The sequence below is a fragment of the Phoxinus phoxinus genome (assembly GCF_949152265.1).
Source record: "Phoxinus phoxinus genome assembly, chromosome: 4".
Classification (NCBI taxonomy): Eukaryota; Metazoa; Chordata; class Actinopteri; order Cypriniformes; family Leuciscidae; genus Phoxinus; species Phoxinus phoxinus.
Window position 1 is genome coordinate 30,652,033 of NC_136879.1, and position 23,521 is coordinate 30,675,553.

General features: G+C 42.5%; 2 protein-coding genes across 2 annotated transcripts in view; both read left to right on the forward strand.

Annotated features, from left to right (window-relative positions):
* Nucleotides 1-11,537, forward strand: part of LOC306997835 (alpha-2-macroglobulin-like) — a 37,057-nt gene extending 25,520 nt beyond the window's left edge. The window contains exons 22-34 of the mRNA XM_079611353.1: nt 6,958-7,041; nt 7,128-7,304; nt 7,462-7,537; nt 7,751-7,907; nt 8,138-8,212; nt 8,294-8,456; nt 8,573-8,766; nt 8,850-9,062; nt 9,169-9,287; nt 9,592-9,673; nt 10,881-10,964; nt 11,066-11,171; nt 11,279-11,537. Of these exons, the coding sequence (XP_079467479.1) occupies nt 6,958-7,041; nt 7,128-7,304; nt 7,462-7,537; nt 7,751-7,907; nt 8,138-8,212; nt 8,294-8,456; nt 8,573-8,766; nt 8,850-9,062; nt 9,169-9,287; nt 9,592-9,673; nt 10,881-10,964; nt 11,066-11,171; nt 11,279-11,319 (1,571 nt within the window). The 3' untranslated portion in view covers nt 11,320-11,537. The remainder of the gene's footprint in view (nt 1-6,957; nt 7,042-7,127; nt 7,305-7,461; nt 7,538-7,750; nt 7,908-8,137; nt 8,213-8,293; nt 8,457-8,572; nt 8,767-8,849; nt 9,063-9,168; nt 9,288-9,591; nt 9,674-10,880; nt 10,965-11,065; nt 11,172-11,278) is intronic.
* A 3,368-nt stretch (nt 11,538-14,905) lies between these two features.
* The window catches only part of LOC306997830 (alpha-2-macroglobulin-like), a 31,580-nt gene continuing 22,964 nt past the window's right edge, over nt 14,906-23,521 (forward strand). Inside the window, exons 1-3 of the mRNA XM_079611347.1 lie at nt 14,906-15,061; nt 21,372-21,552; nt 21,662-21,818. Of these exons, the coding sequence (XP_079467473.1) occupies nt 14,976-15,061; nt 21,372-21,552; nt 21,662-21,818 (424 nt within the window). The 5' untranslated portion in view covers nt 14,906-14,975. The remainder of the gene's footprint in view (nt 15,062-21,371; nt 21,553-21,661; nt 21,819-23,521) is intronic.

Here is a 23,521-nt window from a genome sequence, read left to right on the forward strand (position 1 = left end):
GATTGGCTAATAGCCAGATGGAACAGAAGGGTCCTGACGGTTGAAGAATCAACACATGATTTTCCAAGCTTTAGCGAATTTGTTCAGTTTGTTGCAAGAGAAGCCAAGATAGCATGCAACCCTGTGACATCTCTTCATGCTTTGAAGTCTGGTGATAGTGAAAAGGTTAAGACACCAAAGCCTCGAAATGTTGGTGCAAAGGTGCTGGCAAGCAGCTCAGAAGAAAACCCAGACCCAAAAACATGTGTCTTTTGTGAGAAGTTGTACCATGGCATTCAAACATGTCGAAAGTTCAAAGAAAAGTCAATTTCAGAAAAAGTCAAGTTTGTGCAAACTAAAGGACTGTGTTTTGGATGCTTGAAGTCAGGGCACCGTTCTAAGAACTGTGAATGGAGGAGTGTCTGCGACACATGTAAAAGGAAGCACCCAACCTGTCTGCATGAAGACCGGGTCAGGGATGACGGAAAGAAGGATCATAGAGATGACGAGAGAAAGGAGAGTTGGAACCAAGCCAAAGAGAAGGCGAGGTCAAAGGAAAGGACAGATTCTAAGCAGTCAAAGGAAGCTTATAAGGAAGCCACCTCTAACCGTGTGGTGCAAAACATGAATGGAACATACACGTCCACCGTTATTCCAGTGTGGTTGTCAACAACATGTAGCCCAGAGCATGAAGTTCTCGTATATGCTTTACTGGATAACCAAAGTGACACCACCTTTATCCTAAAAGAAAAGGCAGATGCTCTGGACACACAGAAGGAACCAGTGCAACTAAAACTTTCAACATTGTCATCGAGAAGTACAGTCATTCCAAGTCAGAAGGTAACTGGGTTGCAGATCAGAGGGTTTTATTCAGCGAAGAAAATCACTCTTCCGGTAACCTATTCAAGAGACTTCATTCCTGTCAATGTAAGTCACATTCCCACACCCAAGACAGCAAGAGCATGGCCTCATCTAGAGCATCTTGCAGAAGAGATTGCTCCTTTAATTGACTGTGACGTTGGTCTGCTCATAGGTTACAATTGTTCTCAAGCCTTGTTACCCAGAGAAGTTGTGTCAGGCAGAGACGAGGAGCCTTTTGCTCAAAAAACAGACCTCGGCTGGAGTATTGTTGGCCCTGGTAGTTCCTGTGTCGACTACGGAGATGCAATTGGAAGCAGCCACAGGACTATTGTCAGACAAGTAATGCCATGCCTTCAGTCGTCTGCCAATTTGACAAATGAAGTCCGATACATATGTCGAACACAAGTCAAGGAGTTAGTCACTCCGCAAAATGTTATGAAGATATTGGAGTCAGACTTTAATGAAAGAAGCGTGGAGGATGCTCACTTCTCACAAGAAGATCTTCGCTTCATTTCAATAATGGAGGAAGGAATCAAGATCAAGTCTGACGGTCACTGTGAAATGCCTTTGCCATTTAAAGAAGACAGGCCGAGTCTGCCAGACAACAGGAAATGTGCTGTTCATCGCCTTACGTGTTTGAGAAAGAGATTTGAGAAAGACAAACAGTACCACAAGGACTACTTAATCTTCATGAACGAAACAATGACGCGTGGAGATGCTGAGAAAGTTCCTGAAGAAGAAATCAACAAGAGCCCTGCTTGGTACATCCCTCATCACGGGGTGTATCACCCACAAAAACCAGGCAAGATACGCGTTGTGTTTGACTGCTCAGCAAAGTTTCAAGGCGTGTCATTGAACGATCATCTGCTTACTGGGCCAGAGCTGACCAATACGTTGGTAGGTGTTCTCTGTCGTTTCCGTAAGGGTCCAGTAGCAATAATGTGCGACATAGAGCGCATGTTTCATCAATTTCACGTAAGAGCAGAAGACCAAGACTATCTAAGGTTTCTCTGGTGGGAGAATGGGGACTACCACTTCGAACCATCCGTCTTTCGGATGAAAGTGCACTTGTTTGGTGCAGCCTCGTCACCTGGCTGTGCAAACTACGGCCTCAAACACATTGCTGCACAAGGGCAAGGTCGTTTCAGTGAAGCATCCATCCGCTTCATTGAACGAAACTTTTATGTGGATGATGGACTGACCAGTGTGTCAACAGAAGAAGCAGCGAAGCAGCTAGTCAGTGACGCAAGACAGCTTTGTAGTAATGGCAAGCTACACATCCATAAATTTGTTTCTAACAGCCAGGAGGTGCTAGAATCAATTCCCAAAGAAGAGTGTGCTCAAACAGCCATACATCAAGACCTAGCCTTGGGAGAGTACCAAATGGAGAGAGCCCTAGGGGTTAACTGGTGCATTACCTCAGATCAGTTCAGATTCAGAATAGTGGTGAGTGAACAACCGTTCTCTAGAAGAGGAGTGTTATCGACCGTTGCCTCTGTCTATGACCCTCTTGGCTTTGTAGCACCGTTCGTTCTAGTCGGAAAGCAGATGCTTCAACAAATGTGCCGGGACAAAGGCGGATGGGATGAACCACTGTCAGATGATCTTCGACCACAATGGGAATCCTGGCTCTTGGACCTACAGAATCTAGGTGATCTCAAGATAGACAGATGTTACCTTTCAGCAAGTTTTCCAGAAGACCGGAAATATGAGCTCCATCACTTCTCTGATGCTAGCATCACAGGATATGGAGAGTGCAGCTACCTGAGAGTGATCGGGACATCAGGACAAACTCACTGTGCTTTGGTGATGGGCAAAGCCAGAGTGGCTCCTACGAAAGTCACAACTGTTCCAAGACTTGAGCTTTCAGCAGCTGTTGTTGCTGTGCGTACAAGTGATCTGCTCAGAAAGGAGTTGGATATAGCAGAGGTCCAGGAATTCTTCTGGACTGACTCCAAGGTCGTCCTTGGATACGTCAACAATGATGCAAGACGATTCCATGTTTTTGTGGCAAACCGCATTCAGCGCATCAAGGACAGTACCAAACCAAGTCAATGTAGATACGTGTCATCGGAAGAAAATCCAGCTGACCATGCGTCAAGAGGCCTTAAGGCAAAAGAGCTCATAGTTTCTAACTGGTTTAACGGTCCAGATTTTCTTTGGTGTGAAGAGCTTCCCAGTGGAGATAGTAAGGTGGGAGACATTGCAGTTGAAGACCCAGAAGTTCGTAAGGTCTTTGTGCATAAGACATCGACAACAGAAGATTCACTGCTCAAACGCTTTCTCAAGTTCTCCAGCTGGACGAGGTTGGTCAAAGCCATTGCTAGACTTAAGCGATGTGTCAAAGAGTTCAAAGGGTTGACATCAAGAACCAACGAAGCCAGCAGCTTGGAAGAGAGAGAAGATGCAGAACTTACCATCATAAGCATCGTCCAGAGGAATAACTTCTCTGTGGAGATTCAAATTCTTCAGTGCAAGGAGGAAATAACCAAAGGCAACCTGCAAAGGCTAAATCCTTTTGTGGATGGACAAGGCATCCTCAGGGTGGGAGGTCGATTAGAGCATGCTGCACTGCACCCTCACATCAGGCACCCGGCAGTCTTACCAAAGACCAGTCACATAACAAAGTTACTGGTTGCACACTACCATGAGCGAGTGCAACACCAAGGACGTGGCATTACAATGAATGAGCTAAGGGCTAACGGGATCTGGATACTTGGATGCAGTCATGCGGTGTCGTCCTACATCTACAAGTGTGTCAAGTGTCGAAAGTTCAGAAGGTGTACAGAGGAACAAAGAATGGCAGACTTACCTCGTGAACGTATGGAGACAACGCCCCCCTTTACATATTGTGGGATGGATTGTTTCGGGCCATTCTACGTTAAAGATGGAAGGAGGGAAGTGAAGCGTTATGGCCTGCTATTCACTTGTCTGTGTTCTCGTGCTGTGCACCTAGAAGTGCTTGATGATATGACGACCGATGCTTTTATCAATGCTCTTCGTGCTCTCATTGCTCTGCGTGGTAATGTTCGACAACTTCGTTCTGACCAGGGCACCAACTTTGTTGGCGCAAGACGTGAGTTCCTGGAAGCGGTTAAAGAGATGGATCAGGAATGCCTTAAGAAATTGGGCTGTGAGTTTGTCATGAATCCTCCATCTGCGAGCCACATGGGCGGAGCCTGGGAAAGGCAGATCAGGACAATACGAAGTGTGTTGACGTCCATTCTAGATCAGGCATCCCAAAGACTTGACAGTTCATCTTTGAGAACTTACCTTTACGAAGTAATGACCAGTGTTGGGGCTAGTTACTCAAAAAAGTAATATATTACATATTACATATTACTCTCAAAAATAGTAATGCCTTACTTTACTTTATTACTCCCTGGAGAAAGTAACTAGTTATATTACTAGTTACATTACTAGTTACATTTTTTTTTCTTAATTACTTTATAATTGCCTGAGACGCATCAGATGGAGGGAGAACATACAAAGGAGGAGTGTTCTTAAGGGTCTTTATTACGCCAACAACAGACTGGCACTGTCTAGCACAAATAACTACAAACAACTGTACTTGTGCAATCAAGTACAAAAAACAAGTATTAATTTACTCAATGTTTAACAAACACCGTCTGGTGCAAACAATCAATAAATTTGATTGTCAATTTATCCCATACGGAAATGTTAAATTATTATTATATATGCCAAACTATTTACTATTTAACTATTTATTTCAAGTCTACAGATCAAGTCTATATATCCACATTTCATTTTTTAATCTTTTATAAATAAAATGTATTATTTATTATTATTTTACCTCTTCTTGACCAGCTCATAAAAACAAAACAAATACTACACAAATTATATTTGAAAACTGATAATTATATATATGTGACATGTATGTAAAAAAAAAACTATTATACATGCATAAAATATATGGGCTGGTTTTATATGTCAATTATTCCATTTTCTAATAGGTTTTATATATGGGCATATATATGGTATATATTTTATATATGTGGATATATTTCATATATGTATATTTCATATATGTACATATATTACATTTCCGTATGGGATAACAAGTCCAAACTTTTTGCTGCTTGTGGGGCTGCTCGTTCATGTCACTCTGTCGCTTCGCAACGAGCTTGATGTGTCCGTGCTGTCGGAAGCGGTGGAGAGCAGCTTTCTCCCCGGGCAGAGTGTGCACTTCACCGTCAAGTTATTTTCCTTCCGTTGAACATATTCAAAATAATTACTGAATCTCCACCCGTCGAAACTAGCTTTCTGTTGCTGGGAACGTTCCTCAGCTTGCCGTTGTTGACGCTTTCATTTCCCCCCATGTGTCTTTGAGGATGCCGCTCTGCGGCTGGCTGCCGGGTGTCGACCAATCGGTGATGGTATTGTTACCTCGTGCCAAACCCAGACCAATCACTGTTACATTCACGCCCTCCTCCCCTTCCCTTCTGTTCTCTGTGTTGTGTGCCTTGTGTGTGATGGTGCTACTGGCAAATGTAACGCAAGTAACTAGCTCGGGAAAACTGTAATAATATTACTATTTTCAGACGAGTAATGCCTTACACTACTAGTTACTGAAAAAAGTAATATTATTACAGTAACGCGTTACTTTGTAACGCGTTACACCCAACACTGGTAATGACAATTATAAACAGCCGACCTTTAACAGCACATTTGCTGAGTGATCCAGCTGGGCCACAGCCTCTTACGCCTAATCACATTTTGACGATGAAGTCTTCCATAGTCTTGCCACCACCTGGAGACTTCGTGAAAGAAGACCTTTATCTTCGCAAAAGATGGCGTAAAGTTCAGCACTTAGCCAATGAGTTTTGGTCTAGGTGGAAAAAGGAGTACATGTTAAATCTTCAAGAGAGACAAAAATGGCACAAAACCCGCAGAAATGCACAGGTCAACGATATAGTGATTGTGCAAGATGACAATGCACCACGAAATGAGTGGAAACTCGCCAAAGTCACTGAAGTGTATCCTGGTGAAGATGGACATGTGAGAAAGCTGCGATTGCTGATCAGTGAATCAGCACTAGATGACCAAGGAAAGCGGCTCACAAAGCAGACTTACCTAGAACGGCCTATCCACAAGACGGTAACCCTGCTTGAAGCTGATTAATGCAGTCTTGGTTGTTGCTACCTCACTTAAAACAAGTCTCATAATTTTAAGTTGAAATCTTATGTTTATTAAGTTAATAAGAAATCACCAGTGATTTGGTGGGAGTGTAGCTGCCAGCAGAGACAGTTGCATAATTTAAGTTCCATAAAAGAATAGTTTTAATTTAATAAGTAACCACGTTTAAATACATCATAATATATTTATATTTATTTGCATTTCTTTTACTTTGAAATATGTGTACACGCTGACTTGTTTATGTAGGCTTATATAGCGGAACTATTGTTCTGAGGTTTGGTTGGTTCAGACGTTTATTGATGTTACACCAGCATCGGAGAATGTAGCCTGCCGAGCTAACTGCGGCTCGTAAAGTTTGATATTGGTAATATCATTACATTTGTAAGTTCACTGAGAGACACACGGAAGAGAAGTTGCCTTTGTTACCTGTTTTACACTCCCTGGAGTTAACGCGGCCAATGAGGTATGCATAGTTCTTTTCATGTGTAATTATCAATGTAAAGCATAACTGTGTGACAGTTTATTAACAGTCAATCTAACGTTGTGTTTATTTATTAATGTGCTATTCTCTGTGAGAATATTCTTATTTCTGTAACTTATGTGAGTTTGTTTTTATTTAGTTCTCACGGCATGTTTGATGGCATCGAGGATGTTTGACTAATAAATGCCCGTAAAGAAGAACGCCTTGTGTTCGTGTCTGTTGACTGGAGGGAGCTATAGTAACCAAAATATTCTCATATGTCTCTAACATCATTGTCAGCCTTTCATGACAAATGTAGTTTAGTAGTTTAAATTTTGAAATTGTGGCTATTTTCGTTCCCTTTTCCAAAGTGCTTTAAACACAAAAATTCCTGCTTGCAATTCTATTAATATTATTTTTGGGACTTTACAGATGGCATTAGAGAGTGTAAATATTATAGCATTACTCTGCTTATGCTTTTCTGTCTGTCTGGTTTGTAGGTGACAGTCTCTCAGAGGAAGTGGCTCTGACTCTCCCTAAAGATGTGATAGAGGGATCAGCCAGATCCTCTGTTTCAGTCATTGGTAAATTTTTTAAAAACAAGCAGAAAAGAGGAGATTGGGTTTGGACTTATAAAATGTTGTTAGTTTCATTTGTGTATGGTTTATAGGAGACATATTGGGTCGTGCGCTGAGGAATCTTCACGGATTATTACGGATGCCGTACGGCTGTGGAGAGCAAAACATGGCGGTTCTTTCTCCCAATATTTACATTCTGCAGTATCTGGAGAACACAGAGCAGCTCACCTCAGCCATCCGAGAGAGAGCCACAGGCTTCCTGAAGAGCGGTGAGAGACATAAATCATTTCAAGCAAATACTGATTGTTTGATAGCAAAATAAATTTTTCAACACAAATGAATTTCATTCAGTGAAGTTGAATAATCACACACATTGAATTAACCCAAACAAACTGTTGAAGTGTTAACCATTATTACACTAAACAGGATACCAGAGACAAATGAACTACAAGAATTCTGATGGATCATACAGCACATTTGGTTATGGTGATGGAAATACATGGTAAATTTATTTTCACTTTTACTTTTGTTAAACAGAAATAATATCAAGGTAATTTACAATAATAAACCCGAGAGGATGGTATGAAAAAACACATTTAATAAACACATAAATGTATCTCTTAGTTCAAATAATTAGTTTTTTGATATTTATGATGAATGAAATTAATTAAAAAACCTGATGATTTTTTAAAAATTGTATTTTCCACACCACCAGGTTGACTGCCTTTGTGCTGAGGTCTTTTGGCAGAGCACAGAAATACATATTTATTGACCCAGAAATTATTCAGGGTGCAAAGAATTGGTTAATAAGCAGACGGGATTCAGACGGCTGTTTTATCCAGCAGGGAAGCTTGTTCAACAACAGAATGAAGGTCTGTCAACTTCTGTCTATCTATATCTCTCTATCTATCTAGAACACCATAGCAACCACCTAGAAATGGTCTAGTAACTATCTAGAAAACCTGGAATCTTAGACCTGTAAATGTTTAAGCTTTCTAAAAACATTTAGATGTTCTCAAGTCAACATCAAAGTTTATAATTGAACTTTCCTTTAGTTGTTTGAGTGTTGCTTTATTAATCCTTCATTTCTCATATATTCCAGGGTGGAGTGAAAGATAATGTGACCATGACTGCCTACATTACTGCATCATTGCTTGAACTGGAAACTCCAGTCACAGTAAGTTCATCTTCAGGAAACACAGTATAAACTCATAGAAAAATGACACTCACAGTGTGTGTTTCTCTGTTTTTGTCACAGGATCCTGTCGTCAGTAAAGGTTTGTCATGCTTGAGGTCCGTCATTGAGGATGTCAAAAACATTTACACCACTGCTCTGCTCGCCTACACTTTCAGTCTGGCTAAAGACACGGACACTCGACAGCAGCTTTTCAAGAAACTGGAGGATGTTGCTATTTCAGACGGTAAGAGGTTTGAGGTTTTGAGGTTTGTTTCTGATGACTTTCTGTTGTCTTTTATGGCTGTCCTATTCATTTTTTATCATGCTCATTGAGTTACGTGTGTGTCTTCTGTCCTCAAGGGTCTGATCTCCACTGGTCTCAGTCTGCATCTGCTGATGACTCTGATTCTCTGGCAGTGGAGATCAGCTCATATGTGCTGCTAGCTGTTCTCTCTGCAGATTCAGTCTCTACAGCTGATCTGGGCTATGCTAACAGGATTGTCAGCTGGCTTGTGAAGCAGCAGAATGCCTATGGAGGATTCTCCTCCACACAGGTTACTCAAACTCCTCCAATCAAACACATTATTACCGGTGTGAATGAGTAAAAGTGACATTACTGAACACATTTGTTTCCCAGGACACAGTGGTGGCTCTTCAGGCTTTGTCTTTGTACGCCACCAAAGTGTTCAGCTCTGACGGCTCCAGCACAGTGACCGTACAGTCAGCAGGAGACACTCACCACTTTGATGTCAATCAGGACAACAAGTTACTGTACCAGGAGAAGCAGCTGCAGACCGTTCCAGCCAATTACAGCATTGAAGTGAAGGGCTCAACCTGTGTGTCTGTGCAGGTCTGTAGTGCGTTCAGCTTCATTTACTCACACTCACTTTCTCTCTTGGCATTGTGGTTATTCTGCTGTAAAAATGAATTATGAATATGTCTGTTGACTCTCTCAGATGGCTCAGTTCTACAACGTTCCCACTCCTACTGAAGCTAAAACATTGAGCATTGACGCTAAGATGGAGGGAGATTGCAAAACATTGGGACAAAATTTTATTTTGAATTTCATTGTCAAGTAAGAAAATCTATATTCAGTTCAAGTCAAAAGACTTGAACATGATTATGACTTAAGATTTACTAACAAATAAATATTTACTGAATATCATAACAAAAGCTATATAAACTGAAATGGCATATCTCATTATTTAAAACTGCAACAATAACTTGAGAAACAAGAAAACATTTCTTTATTATTGACACATTATGAGTGATGAAAACTCTGCACGAGTCTTGTTAATGATACTGGCTTTTGTTCTCGCTTATTTGAAAATTTATATGAGGTTTTTAAGAACCAAACCTTTTCATTTGCTCTTTTCCAGATACGATGGTCTACAGAAAAATACTAACATGGTCATTGTGGATATTAAACTCTTATCTGGATTCACAGCTGATACATCAATGGTGTGTTTTAGTGATTCATCACAGAATGTGTAAAGTTTTCTAGAGTTCACTATTTGGAAATTAAAGGGATAGTTCACCGATTAACATTTAGCTTTGTATCAGTAGAAATCCGGTAGTATTTTCAAATGACTGTGCCCCCCCTGATGTCCTCCTGAGACGAGATATTTTTGTATTTTTTGTCTAGAACAAAATCCTCAGATGACCTTTTGCAGGTTGGGATGTCTGATTCTGGGAGTTGTTGTCTTTCATCCACATGAGCCAAAAATACATTGGGCCCTATTTTAACGATCTGAAACGCAAGTGTCAAAGCGCAAGTAACTTTGTGGGCGGATCCCGCCGCTGTTGCTATTTTCCCGGTGGGATAAATGCCTCTTGCGCCTGGCGCAAATCTAAAAGGGGTTGGCCTGAAGTAGCTTCATTATTCATAGGTGTGGTTTGGGCGTAACGTGAAATAAACCAATCAGAGCGTCCTCTCACATTCCCTTTAAGAGCCGGCGCGCTTGTTCCATGGCGGATTGCTATTATAACGGCGGATTTGCCAGCGCACGCCAGAAGCGGTTCACAGCAGAGGAGACCGACGTTCTCGTCAGGGCCGTAAAACACAGAGAAGTGACATTGGGGATGATGGGAGAAACCCACCCAAATTAGCTTCGTTAAACAGGCGTATAGTTTGGGTACATGTGTAGCCTAATCTAGATTTTTTTTTTTTAATCTAGATGGATCTTTTCCACATCTTCACGGACATAACAATGGTTTCCCTCGTGTGTTAACACGCTACATTATGGCCAAGCATGCGCCCTTAAAATACCATATTACGAACGCGCAACGCGCCATTGTCTTTAGACTGTTTTTTTCCTGGTCAGTGGCGCAATTGCTTTCTAAAACTGGAAAATAGCACCAGGGAACTTTTGCGCCGGAACACGCCTCCTCTTTGCGCTGAACCGCCCCCGCGAGCGCAAGTTCATTCCCTACATTTACCGACGTGCGTCTGTGGAGGGAAAAGTCCGCTGTGCGCAGGTGCAAAATAGGAATGATACATGCGTCAGTGTACAAAGTCAATTGCGCTGGGTGCAAGATAGGGCCCATTATCTGGCTTTTCTCAGTCTAGAAGGCACCAACTTCTAAACTTCATAAACAACCCAATTTAAATACACATTCATCTTTCCAGCGGTGAAGTATTCCTTTAACCAGCACTTTTTCCCCACAGCTTGGAACTTCTTCCAGAACATACGCACCACTTGTGGAACGGGTTGATTCTAAAGATGATCATGTCATTGTGTATTTGAAGGAGGTGAGAGAACAGCAACATTCATATGATTTTAAATTATTAGGTCGATCCATAAACCTTTTATCCGTAATGTCCATGACTAATGTGTTTGTTCCCTCCTGCAGATCCCACAAAATATTGCAATGAATTACCAGATAAAAATGAAACAGATTCTTCCAGTGAAGAATCTCAAGCCAGCTGTGGTCAAAGTGTACGATTACTACCAAACAAGTAAGATTTAATATGCCAGTGTTTAATGTTTTGATCATGCAATGCACAATATTTATTCAGATTTACAGTTTCCATTGTTGTATGAATGTGAACATCTTTTCTTTCAGGTGATCAGTCAGGGGCCGAGTACTCCTTTCACTGTGAATGAAGCTGCTGAAGTGAATCACCTCATAGTTCAACTTGGATAAAGATGTTTGAACACTCTAATGTTTAATATTACAATGTTAATTATTTAGCCTGTGCAAAATTATTTCCAATATCACCCCAAATTAGAACAACCCCTCAAAATCAGTTTTTGGCCAAGTCTCTTGAGAACATGACTATTCAATTCACAATGCATACGATTAATAAAAGTAATGAAAACAAGTCCTAGTGAGCTGGTTGGATTGTTGAATGTGTAGTAGTTACATGCTATGGCAACATTTTAGAATCAAGATATTTTATGATATCTTGTGAATTTGTTTTTATCTCAACTCTGCTTTATCTTGTCTTCACACACTGTAAGAGGGCTATTTAGGTCCATTGTAGGTTCTCTTGCTGTAGAAGATTTACTTTGTCCTTTATTTTTAACTGAACAGCAAACAACCAAAATATGAACCGATATAAAAAACAAATTGCCTCACCTAAAGTCATTGAGAGGTCAGAAACTTCACTCATCCCATCACAGCCAGGTAATCAGGAAAAGACAGACTATTATTCTTAAAAACCAGAAGAACTCACAATAACATGTGACCAAACGGTTGCCGGAAAGAAAGCCACCAAGGGACTTATACCCCAGGAACTCACTCAAAGCACAACGTTATCAACAAAGAAATGGCCAGAGACGTGGATTCCCCATAAAAAGAACACTTTTATTTATTCAATAAAAACTTCAGAAAAACTCCATTATAACACCCATCCCTTGATAGAGCATTGAACGAAACACTTAGTTCAGAATACATATTCAAGGATAAACTAAACTAACATAAACTAAATTTATTAATTAAAATTAATAAAAGAAACACGAGAATTACTGGATTGAAATATGTATACCAGCAGCAGATCACACACAATAGATTTCAAAACCAGATCAAAAAGAAACTAATACACAACCATGCAGGGCTGAAGGACATCTACCTTGGGAACCCCTGCTTAAAGTGGCCTTAACACACACACACACACACACACACACACACACACACACACGGTGAATCACAGCTCTCTCAGGTGAACGAGACCCCACTACCACAGCACCAGGACACACACACACACACACACACAGTGAATCACAGCTCTCTCAGGTGAACGAGACCCCACTACCACAGCACCAGGACACCCGCGTAAGTGGCCCTCAGATCCTGCATGAAGATACAAAAATAAGTTAATATCAATACTATACACAAGAAAATTCAGTCATTACTCACCCACCTCATGTCGTTCCAAACTCGTAAGACTTCGTTCATCTTCGGAACACAAATTAAGATATTTTTGATGAAATCCAATGGCTCAGGACTCAGGAGGGGCTCAATTGATAGCTAGTAATTAACACGTTGAAGGCCAAGAAAGGTAGGAAAGACATCATTAAAATAGTCCATGTGACTACAGTGGTTCAACTTTATGAAGCTGAACCGTGACTTTTTTTTTATGAAGCGACAAGAATACATTTTGTGCGCCAAAAAATAAAAAAAATAATTCTAAAAAAACCCCGAATTTATTTAACAATTTCTTCTCTTCCTCACGAGAGCACCACGGCGCATGAGTGTGGGGCTGATTGGCGTTCTGACATATGACCCGGAAACTCAGTGCTGTGTTTACAAGCAGAGGAAGACGCACGCTTAACATAAAACAGCTCATAATTATGCAGATTTCGACAAGGAGGATGAATTGCATTTTTTTGCACAACCTTACTTACCAGAATATACAGAGAACTAAAAGAGATAGAGGCTGCAACACAGCCACAAGCTTCTGAAAGACAGAGATCCGTGGAGAGCTGGTGGTGTAGATGTCATCAGTGCCAAGCGATGCCTACTGAACAGGAGAGTGTGTGCTGCATCGATTGTGATATTGTCATGCCACATCTTGAAAGTTTGGATAATTCAGACGATGAGACAACATACAGTATGCATCTCGCTGTATAACAGGATCCTGGCTTTCCACACGCATGCATCGTGGTGCTCTGGTGAACGCGTGTCGGAGACTGATACGGAAGAGAAGAAATTGTTGAATAAAGTCGTTATTTTTTATTTATTTCTGTTGCACAAAAAGTATTCATAAAATTAAGGTTGAACCACTTTAGTCACAAAGGACTGTTTTAACGATGTCTTTCCTACCTTTCTGAGCCTTCAAAATGTAAAAAACATTTTGAAAAATTGCAGTCTATGGAGACCCCACCCCCCCACCCCCACCCCCCAAACTCCCTTTAGTCACTCACACTCTCAACAAAATTAGATAGACAGAACAGAAAACAAAATAGAAAAAAATATCACAAAAAACAAAAACAAATTGAGATATATACAATTTTTTTATTTTTTTTATTTTTTTTTATATAAATCATACAGGGAGGAAAAGGACTCCTAGTAACTCAAACACACACTCACAAAAAGGAAAATACAAACCAAGTTACTCAAATTGAAAAATATGCCTCTAGGCCAACAAACACACTTGATTGATTAAAAATAACAAACCAAGAAAAAGATATCCCAGCACATCATCCAGTTGAGGATAAGATGATTTTCCCTGCATAAGTAAACTGCAACTGTTGCACAGACACCACTAAATGTCCAACGCCACTGAACGCTAAATGAATAAACACTAAACAGCCAACCCGAACCTTTCCGATTTTAAATAGTCCAAATGGTTAGCATGCTACCTCTCAGTCTTTCCATTGCATCACGCAAAAGGTGCAGCCCATTTAAATACCCTCTTCCTGATTTGGCCCTCCACACATAACCAATGGGTGGCGTGTATGTCATCCCTCCCACTCCATGTAGGAAAGTTTGCCAATTCTTGTGCTTTTCCTGCCTGTGTGTCGCACCTGCCGATCTGCATATCCATACAATGTTAATAACAATATTTTTTACTAACATTACTAGTGGATCCCAGGCAGAAAAACAAACATGGTAAATATTAATCATGATGTATAATCTCAAGTAAAATTATCATTTAATTGCTCATAATATATTTACTTGACATATTTTAATGATACAATCTTTTCAGACCCCTTATTAGAAGGGGCCAAGTAGTTTCCAAATATAAACAAACATTTACAGTAACTCTCTCACTCATTCTTGACCCTTGATTTCAGTATTGATTGTTTTCAGGAAACAGGTCAGTGGCGTGTTTGTTTTCTGTGTATGAGCCTAAAGTTTGTTCAGATGATATGATGTGTATATTTTACTATTTTCTACAGAAAAATAGTACAACAGATCTACTTTAACTGCAAATGCATTAGTATAAAAAATAAAACATTGAATATATTTTCTTTATAGGCCTAATGGCACCATAAATGCATTCACTTTTGAGTTGTTAAACTGTTAACGGAACTCTCTGTTTTGTAAAGAGTCTGTGTATTAGTAGTTATAATAATAATGTATATCATTTATATTTTACCACATGCCTGAATACTATTTTTAATATTAGTCTCAAATGTATTTTTAAGGCTTTAGAGCCTAGTGCTAATTTAGCTAAAGTTTTCCAACTGCGTTGCCTATTGTTGAATCATTAATCAGATGATCAATACAAGTGTTTTGAAGGACCTCCTTTAGCATGAGAGTCCCTTTAAAAGAGACGGTTCAGTTCATCTCATGACCTGGATGATCGCTCGTCATGACTCTGAATATTAGCTGCTGTTGGAAAGGACTCCTTCTGCTCTCTTTCCTCCTGATCTGTGTCGATGGACAAACATCCGGGCCGTAAGTTTTTAACAATTTTTGCTAAGTAAAGTGTTTTGCTCAGCCTTCTCTGCTGGCCCTGTCAAAATCAAATATATTTTTTCATAATTAAATTAAATTGTGTCTTAACACAAATTCAAGATTATAAGTACGTTAAACGATTTCCAGAAAGAATATGGTTATTTTTTTGTGAGTCTGAGCTAGATTTTTTATTTTAGTTTTTGTCATCTAAATGCAGCTTCAGCTCTATAGCTAAAGCTATTAATGCACAAGCTATAGCTTATTACAAAAAATACTGTAGAGATCGGAGAAAATGATTGACTCAATTAACAGTTTTAATGCTCTTTTAGCACCTGTGTGGCCGATGCTCTTGCCAGCGAATCTCTAACTTCTTGAAACGCTAGTTACGCATGTAACTGTGGTTCTGTGAATTCTGGATGACCGCCAGAGGCAGTGTAAACACTATGGATTATCTCAGCGCCAGCCAGATAGGTCGAGAGAATATACCAACAAAGTCACGTGGCATGACGTATGCTGAGCCCTGGAGGTTATAGGCTACAGTAGCTTAGCACTCTACCTCGGTACGCCTTTCTCGCGCATTCCGAGTGACTGAGAACTCTGGCGGTCATCCAGAATTCACAGAACCACAGTTACATGCGTAACTAGCGTTCTGTTTCATTCTTACTGACCGCTAGAGGCAGTGTAAACACTATGGATGACACATACCAACATAGTCATGAGGAATGCCACCCACCTGATGAAATTAAGGCTGCTCCAGAAGAACCGCAGAACTAACGGCATGATGAGCAGCAACGTTGACCTTATAAAACCGGGCAAACTTGCATGGAGAAGCCCAGGTAGCAGCAGTGCAGATATCCACCAGGGAAACTCCTCTGAAAACAGCCCATGAAGATGAGATGGCCCTAGTGGAATGGCAAGTTAGTCCCCAGGGCAGTGGTCTCCCTGCTGCCTTGTAAGCCAGCGTAATGGTCTCTACTATCCAGTTCGACAACCTCTGCTTTGACACTGGAGCACCTTTCTTCGCACCACCATAGCAGACAAATAACTGGTCCGACTGTCTAAATTGAACAGTAGAGTTCACATAATACTTCAAGGCACGAACAGGACACAAAAGTTGGGCACTTAAATCAGACCCTGAAGAAGTCTGAAAAGACGCCAGTTCAATGTGCTGATTTATGAACTGAGGAAGAAGGACCTTCGGAAGAAAAGAAGGATTGGGTCGTAGAACCACCCCGGAGTCATCCGGTAACCAACGCAAGCACAGTTCGCTAACAGACTCAACTCACTGACCCGTTTCGCAGTAGCAATAGCTAACAAAAAAGAAGTCTTCAAGGACAACATTTTAATGTCAATGCCTTGCAAGGGCTCAAACTGGGGTGAACACAGGAATGCAAGCACGAGTGACAAATCCCTCACAGGAAAACTAGGATTCCGAGCAGGGTTTAGACGGCGCGCGCCCTTCAGAAAACTGCAGACAAGACTGTGAGAGCCCAGCGAAGAGCCGCCAACTGGAACATGATACGCAGAAATCGCAGCAACGTACACTTTCAACGTGGAAGCTGCTTTTCCTTCCTCCAGTAAACGTTGAAGAAAGCTTAAGATACTCGGAATGTCACATTTTGCAGGATCGAGCCCTCGTTCCTCACACCATGTAGAAAAAAGCTTCCAACGGGAAGCATAAATCTGTCGTGTGGAAGAAGCCCTGGCATTAGAGATGGTGTGAATAACAGCAGGGTCACAATGCTCCAGGGAAGGATTTAGCCCAATGGCCAGACCCAAAGCTGCAGACGAGCCGGGTCCGGGTGCCAGACACTGGCCTCCAGCTGGGAGAGGAGGTCCTTCCTGGGGGGAAGCTCCCATGGATTCCCTGTCAGAAGTCTCAGCAATAAAGGAAATCATGGTCTGGCTGGCCACCGTGGTGCCACCAGCAACACTCTGTGCTTGCGCAGGGAGATCCTGTGCAACGTCTCCCATAACAGAGGGATAGGTGGAAACGCATATAGCAGGCAGTTCGGCCATTCGTGAGACAGCGCATCCTGGCCCAGGGGGCTGGACACTTCTGTTCTTGCGAACCATAATCGGCAGTGGGTGGTCATCTCTGAAGCAAAAAGATCCACCTCTGCTCTTCCAAATCGTAGCCAGATCTCCTGCACTACAACTGGATGAAGCCTCCATTCTCCTGGGTGTACTTGATCCCTGGAAAGAGCATCCGCTGTCTGGTTGCACACTCCTGGAATATGAGCTGCCCTCAGTGAAGCGAGTCGTGGCTGACACCATGTCAGGATCTCTTGAGTCAGCTGTAGAGACCTGCGGGATCTCGTGCCGCCCTGGTGGTTCAGATGGAACACTGTTGAGGTATTGTCGGACCGGACGAGAACATGGCGGCCTGTCAGAACCGGCATGAAGTACTTTAGGGCCAAGAACACTGCTCTTAGTTCTAGCAGGTTGATATGTTCTGTGGCCTGGATCGGTGTCCAGCGCCCGCAAATACCCCTCCGATTCCACGTTGCTCCCCATCCTGTGAGGGAAGCGTCTGTCGTGACCAACTCCCGACGAGAGGGAACAACACCCAGGCGCACTCCTGCCTTCAGAAACTCTAACTGTCTCCACCGCCTCAACCCACATATGCAACGGTGAGAAATTCTAACCAGTCGATGGCGATGCCTGGTGGGATCTAGCCGCAAACTGTTGTTCCATAACTGGAGTGGCCTGAGGTGGAGTAAACCCAGGGGAATCACCACTGTTGCCGCTGTTAACATCCCTATCAGTCGTAGGACCACCTCGTACTGCAAAGACACCCCCGGGCGAAAACGAGCCAAAAGTTGCACAATGTTCGTCACACGTTCCTGAGACAGGGAGGCAGACATTAGACAGGAATTCAGGGTCATTCCTATGAACGTAGTGGTCTGTGATGGAATCAGACGGCTCTTTTTCTCGTTCACATAAAACCCCAGCTTCTGCACATGTCTCAAAAGCAGTCTGGAGTCTTGTACAGCCTGCCGCTCTGTTGGGGCACAGAGAAGCCAGTCGTCCAAATAAGGAAGAATACGCATACCTCTCATCCAAAGAGGAGACAGAGCTGCGCTCACACACCTTGTGAAGACGCGAGGAGCAAGGGAAAGGCCGAAGGGTAGCACTTTGAACTGGTAAGGTTGATTCAGGAAACTGAAACGCAGAAACTTTCTGTGATGTACAGCAATTGGGACATGAAAGTATGCATCTTTCAGGTCGACACTTACAAACCAATCGTCTGCAGTCACAGACCGAAGAACATCGGCTGTGCGCAGCATTCGAAAAGGAAGGACCTTCAGGAACAAATTCAGAAGCCTCAAATCGAGAATTGGGCGGAAACCACCGTCCTTCTTCGGAACAAGAAAATATGTTGAATATAACCCGTCTCCCTGAATGAGGGGATGAACTTTTTCTATGGCTCCCTTCTCTAAGAGTGAACAAATTTCCAGAGAGAGAGCCACCGCGCGAACCGCGTCTCTGACAATCGTCGGAACAATTCTTGAAAATCTGGGAGGCCGACATCGAAACTGTAGAATATATCCCCTGCTCAGAGTCGCCAACACCCAGGGGTCTGCTGTGTTGGATCTCCAGTATTCCAGTTGATCTATTGAAAAACGATCGACCGCCGGCCTGACTGTCTCAGGCTTTATGTGTGCGATTTTTAGTGTTCGCGGGGGGACGCTGACGGGGTCCTCCTGGAAACTGTCGATGAGGTGGGCGAAAAACTCTCGCATCTTCAGGAACACGAGGTCTCTGAGGGGGCTGTGACTGAGGTGTAGAATGCCGGCGGAAACGTTGCTCCGATGTGGCATAGTGATGTCGGGTCTGAACCGCTGGCATCCTAAAGGTAGGGTTGCGCTGCACTTGTGTCAGTTGACGAGTAGCTTCAGACAGCTTTACCCTCTTTTCCAACAGTTCCGGAACATTTGGACCAAAAAGATGCCCGGGAACAAATGGAAGGTCTCTCAAGGTTTTCTTACAGTCCTCCGGCAGTCGTGCTTGGGCAAGCCACACTTGGCGGCGGGCTGCCAGAAGCATGGCTGTAAGACTACCCAGCTCGCGGGTCACATGGCCTGTGGCCAACAGAGCAGTTTGCAGAAATTGTAAAACAGAGGGATCCGCATTCGCAGGTTCCAGCGTACTGGTGGCAGCAAGGAGTAACTGGCAGATTGTGTTTAATGTAGGCAACAGACTCGTATGCCTTTTTCAGCAAGGAATCCGTACGACCGCATTGCGCACTGGGACATCGCACATTCCCTCGCAGAGCCTCATCAGGAGACACCACCAAAGCTGCCACAGGCTGCTCTATTTCCGGAGCACGACCCACCCCGATAGAATGTGCTTCAGCCATAGACGCTAGCGTTCGAGCAATCTTAGAGCGCCGTTTAGGCGGACCAGAACCAGTGAGAGCATTTGAGAATTCAGCCACAAAATCCTTACATGGTGACATGGCAAAAGAAGTTGCAGCTGTGGTCGGTCTGAAAAACACATTTGTTTGGGCAGATTGGACAGGTGACTCATCAAGTCCTAGACGAGCAACTGCCATTCGAAGCACATCCAAAGTATCATCGGAGGAGGACTGGGCTTGTCCAGACGACTGAACTGAACCCCCACTAGACCCCTCCGCTGCTGGGTAACCAGTGAAAACAGCCTGAGGTGATGGTTGTGCAGTAACATCCATAGTATCCCCATGATCGTGAAAAAAGGAATCTGAAGCACTTGTAGAAAGCACATCAAACTCTGAACGATGAGAAAAAACAGGGGAATCAAGAGACTCTTCCCCAGCTCCCTGATTCTGAACATTCTCATCCTCTTGTGTCATCTTCACAGGTGTAGCAGATGTGACAGGCTGAAGCGAGAGAAGCCGGCGTTTCAGCTCTGCCATCTCTGAAGAAAGCACCGACACCGTCATAGAAAGTGAACCTTTCTCAACATGTGAATGTTCATCACCTCGCGATTTGACCTTCTTAGATGGGGGGGGGGGGAGCACCAGCTGCCGCCGACGCTCTGCGCTTCCGAGTGCGCGAAGGGGCTGCATCTAACTGCCCAAGTTTCACTGTCGAATTAGGGTCTAACTCGGCAAGACGGAGCTGTCGTTCCGAAATAGGCAAAAGGCTGCAGTGCATGCACGAGTCCGTGAGAGCCTCTCGCAGATGTTGAACACCCAAACACGACGGGCAGAAGTCATGACCGTCGTCAGGGAGAAGATGATTAGGGCACAGCTTACAAGTCAGTGGAAAACCAGTGGCGAACTATGCTGTGAGCCATAGTTACTCGTTAATAACACCCTCGGATAGCACCGTAAGGTTAAGTTAAGCGGGATGAAAAAATAATACAAATAAATAAAACAATTACCTCGGGCAAACCGACAGGTAATACCAACAAATATCCCACGAAAAAGAAAAAGTGTCTAAAATGGCCGGCGGATTGAACCGATGGACAAAAAAAGTAACATGGATTCGAGGCAAAAAACACTCTGAGTAACGTTAGATATGTCAACGGGAGACCGTTAACTCAGTCGCGGAAAAACACAAGCCACCGGATAGCACCAAGAGGCACAGAGTGTTACCGACGAAGTAATATGACTCACCAAGCGCTGTAAAATAAATCCAATCCTTGATTGCGTAGACGCGCGTTGTCACAGCTTGTGAGGACGAATCTCGCAGCTCTTGTAAGCTGCATACGTCATGCCACGTGACTTTGTTGGTATATTCTCTCGACCTATCTGGCTGGCGCTGCGATAATCCATAGTGTTTACACTGCCTCTGGCGGTCAGTAAGAATGAAACAGAACATATCTTTTCCCCCGCCCCCGCCCACACCACACATAAATGCGCAGGCTTGTTCTTCAGAAGAACAGTCAGTCACCAGAACACATTAACACATGGAAGAATGCATTTAGATCGCACCTGATATTGAACATAAACAGTCTTTTTAGACTTGCTACAATACCGTAACTGGCCTATATGTTGTTATGTAAGATAAGTCTTGATGATTGAATTCTTTATTGATTGAACATCTGTGTTGCACATTATAAGTTTGCTGTTTGAAAGACAACTTAAGCAAGGCATGTATAACACCATTCATAATTAATGATAATGTAGGCCTATTTTCAAGAGCAATATTGTTCTGAATAAACATACAATTCACCAGACTTCATTACACAGTTTGCTCTTGTATTCTCACTTCTCAAATAATTGATCTAGCAAATTAACTTGATTTATTTTCACTCCCAGTTAAAACAAAAGTGTGTTTCTTATTGTATCTAACAACATTCTATGATCATTATCTTTCAACAGATCTTTCATGGTGACGTTTCCTGCAGTGATCGGGTCTGGATCTGAGGCCAAACTGTGTGCAAGTCTTCTCAAGCCCAATGAAAGCCTTGTCATGAACATTTATCTGGTTCATGGTAACCAGAGCACTTTACTGCTGCAGGAGAAAGCTGAGGAAGAGTTTCACCGCTGCTTTAACTTCAAGGTCTGCCATCAAAACATACACATGATGATCATTATCAAATCTGTTTCATCACGATGCATCTAGTTTTTGTGATGGCAGTTTGTAAATACAGTATATTATTTCTCATCAGGCTCCTCTGGTCGAAGCAGAATCAGTGCAGAAAATGAAGGTCGAACTGCAGGGAGAAACTTTCAAGATGACTGAAGAGAGAAAAGTCATGTTCAAGCCTTACCATCCTCTGACCTTTATCCAGACTGATAAACCCATCTATATTCCAGGACAGACAGGTGAGCTTTGAATATCTCAAACGCTAAACTTCAGTAAATAATGCTGGTGTCACTGACATCTAAAGCTTGATCCCAGCTGATGTAACACATATACATTAAGTAAAGCTCACTCGCCATAATCATGCAATGACCTGATGATTTAAAATGACAAATGTTGCACAAACCAGCAGATGGTAAAAGAGTATGAAGTAAACTGTTCAATGGATTTACAAACTTAAACAGAAAAGATGAGCAGAAGAAAAGTTCAGGAAAAAAGATAAGGATGAGCATATATTCAGCATAAACATATATTCAGCCTAAATACTGTAATTACAAATAACTAATAATGTAAATCACTTTATGGGCCATATTTTAACGATCTGAAACGCAAGTGTCAAAGCGCAAAGCGCAAGTAACTTTGTGGGCGGATCCCGGCGCTGTTGCTATTTTCCCGGCGGGATAAACGACTCTTGCGCCTGGCGCAAATCTAAAAGGGGTTGGCCTGAAGTAGCTTCATTATTCATAGGTGTGGTTTAGGCGTAACGTGAAATAAACCATTCAGAGCGTCCTCTCACATTCCCTTTAAGAGCAGGCGCGCTTGTTCTATGGCGGATTGCTATTATAACGGCGGATTTGCCAGCGCACGCCAGGAGTGGTTCACAGCCGAGGAGACCGACGTTCTCGTCAGGGCCGTAAAACACAGAGAAGTGACATTGGGGATGATGGGAGAAACCCACCCAAATTAGTTTCGGTTAAACAGGCGTATAATTTGGGTAAATGTGTAGCCTAATCTAGATTTATTTTATTTTTTTAAATCTAGATAGATCTTTTCCACATCTTCACGGACACAACAATGATTTCCCTCGTGTGTTAATATTTTTCCTTGTAATAATGTATGATTTGCAAAAATGAAAACTGCTGCGTCTGTTTATATTAGAGAATCAAAGTGTATGCGCGTTAACATGCTACATTATGGCCAAGCACGCGCCCTTAAAATACCATATCACTAACGCGCAACGCGCCACTGTCTTTAGACTGTTTTTTCCTGGTCAGTGGTGCAATTGCTTTCTAAAACTGGAAAATAGCACCAGGGAACTTTTGCGCCGGAACACGCCTCCTCTTTGCGCTTAACCGCCCCCGCGAGCGCAAGTTCATTCCCTAATTTACGACGTGCGTCTGTGGAGGGAAAAGTCCGCTGTGCGCGGGTGCAAAATAGGAATGATACATGCGTCGGTGTACAAAGTCAATTGCGCTGGGTGCAAGATAGGGCCCTATATTATCATTATCTGTATGACTTTATTTGATAAGAAATCTAGAGATACTATAGATCAGGGGCCTGTTTCAGAAAGGAGGTTAAGTGAAAACTCTGAGTATGTTAACCCTAAATTAAGGGAAACTCTGGGTTTTCCGTTTCAGAATGGGAGGTAAATCAAACCCGAGAAAGCAGAGTAAGTCAAGCCCGTTTCTGAAACAGAGGTAACTTATACTCAGAGTCAGTTACCATGGTAACTTACTCTGTGAACCTAACCTGGTCGGGAGCAGGTTTTCTTCGGTAAACCCAGAGTTTCTTGCGGCCTCCTCCCCTTTTTTTTTAAAGAGGAAGCGGTGTTTAAACACTTAATTCATTCTTTCTGTACATTTATTTATTGCTGTTTTTACCGCTGTTTTTTTTATTTTTATTAATAAGATGAAGTCTATATAACTCCTTAACTGGCAACTGAAAA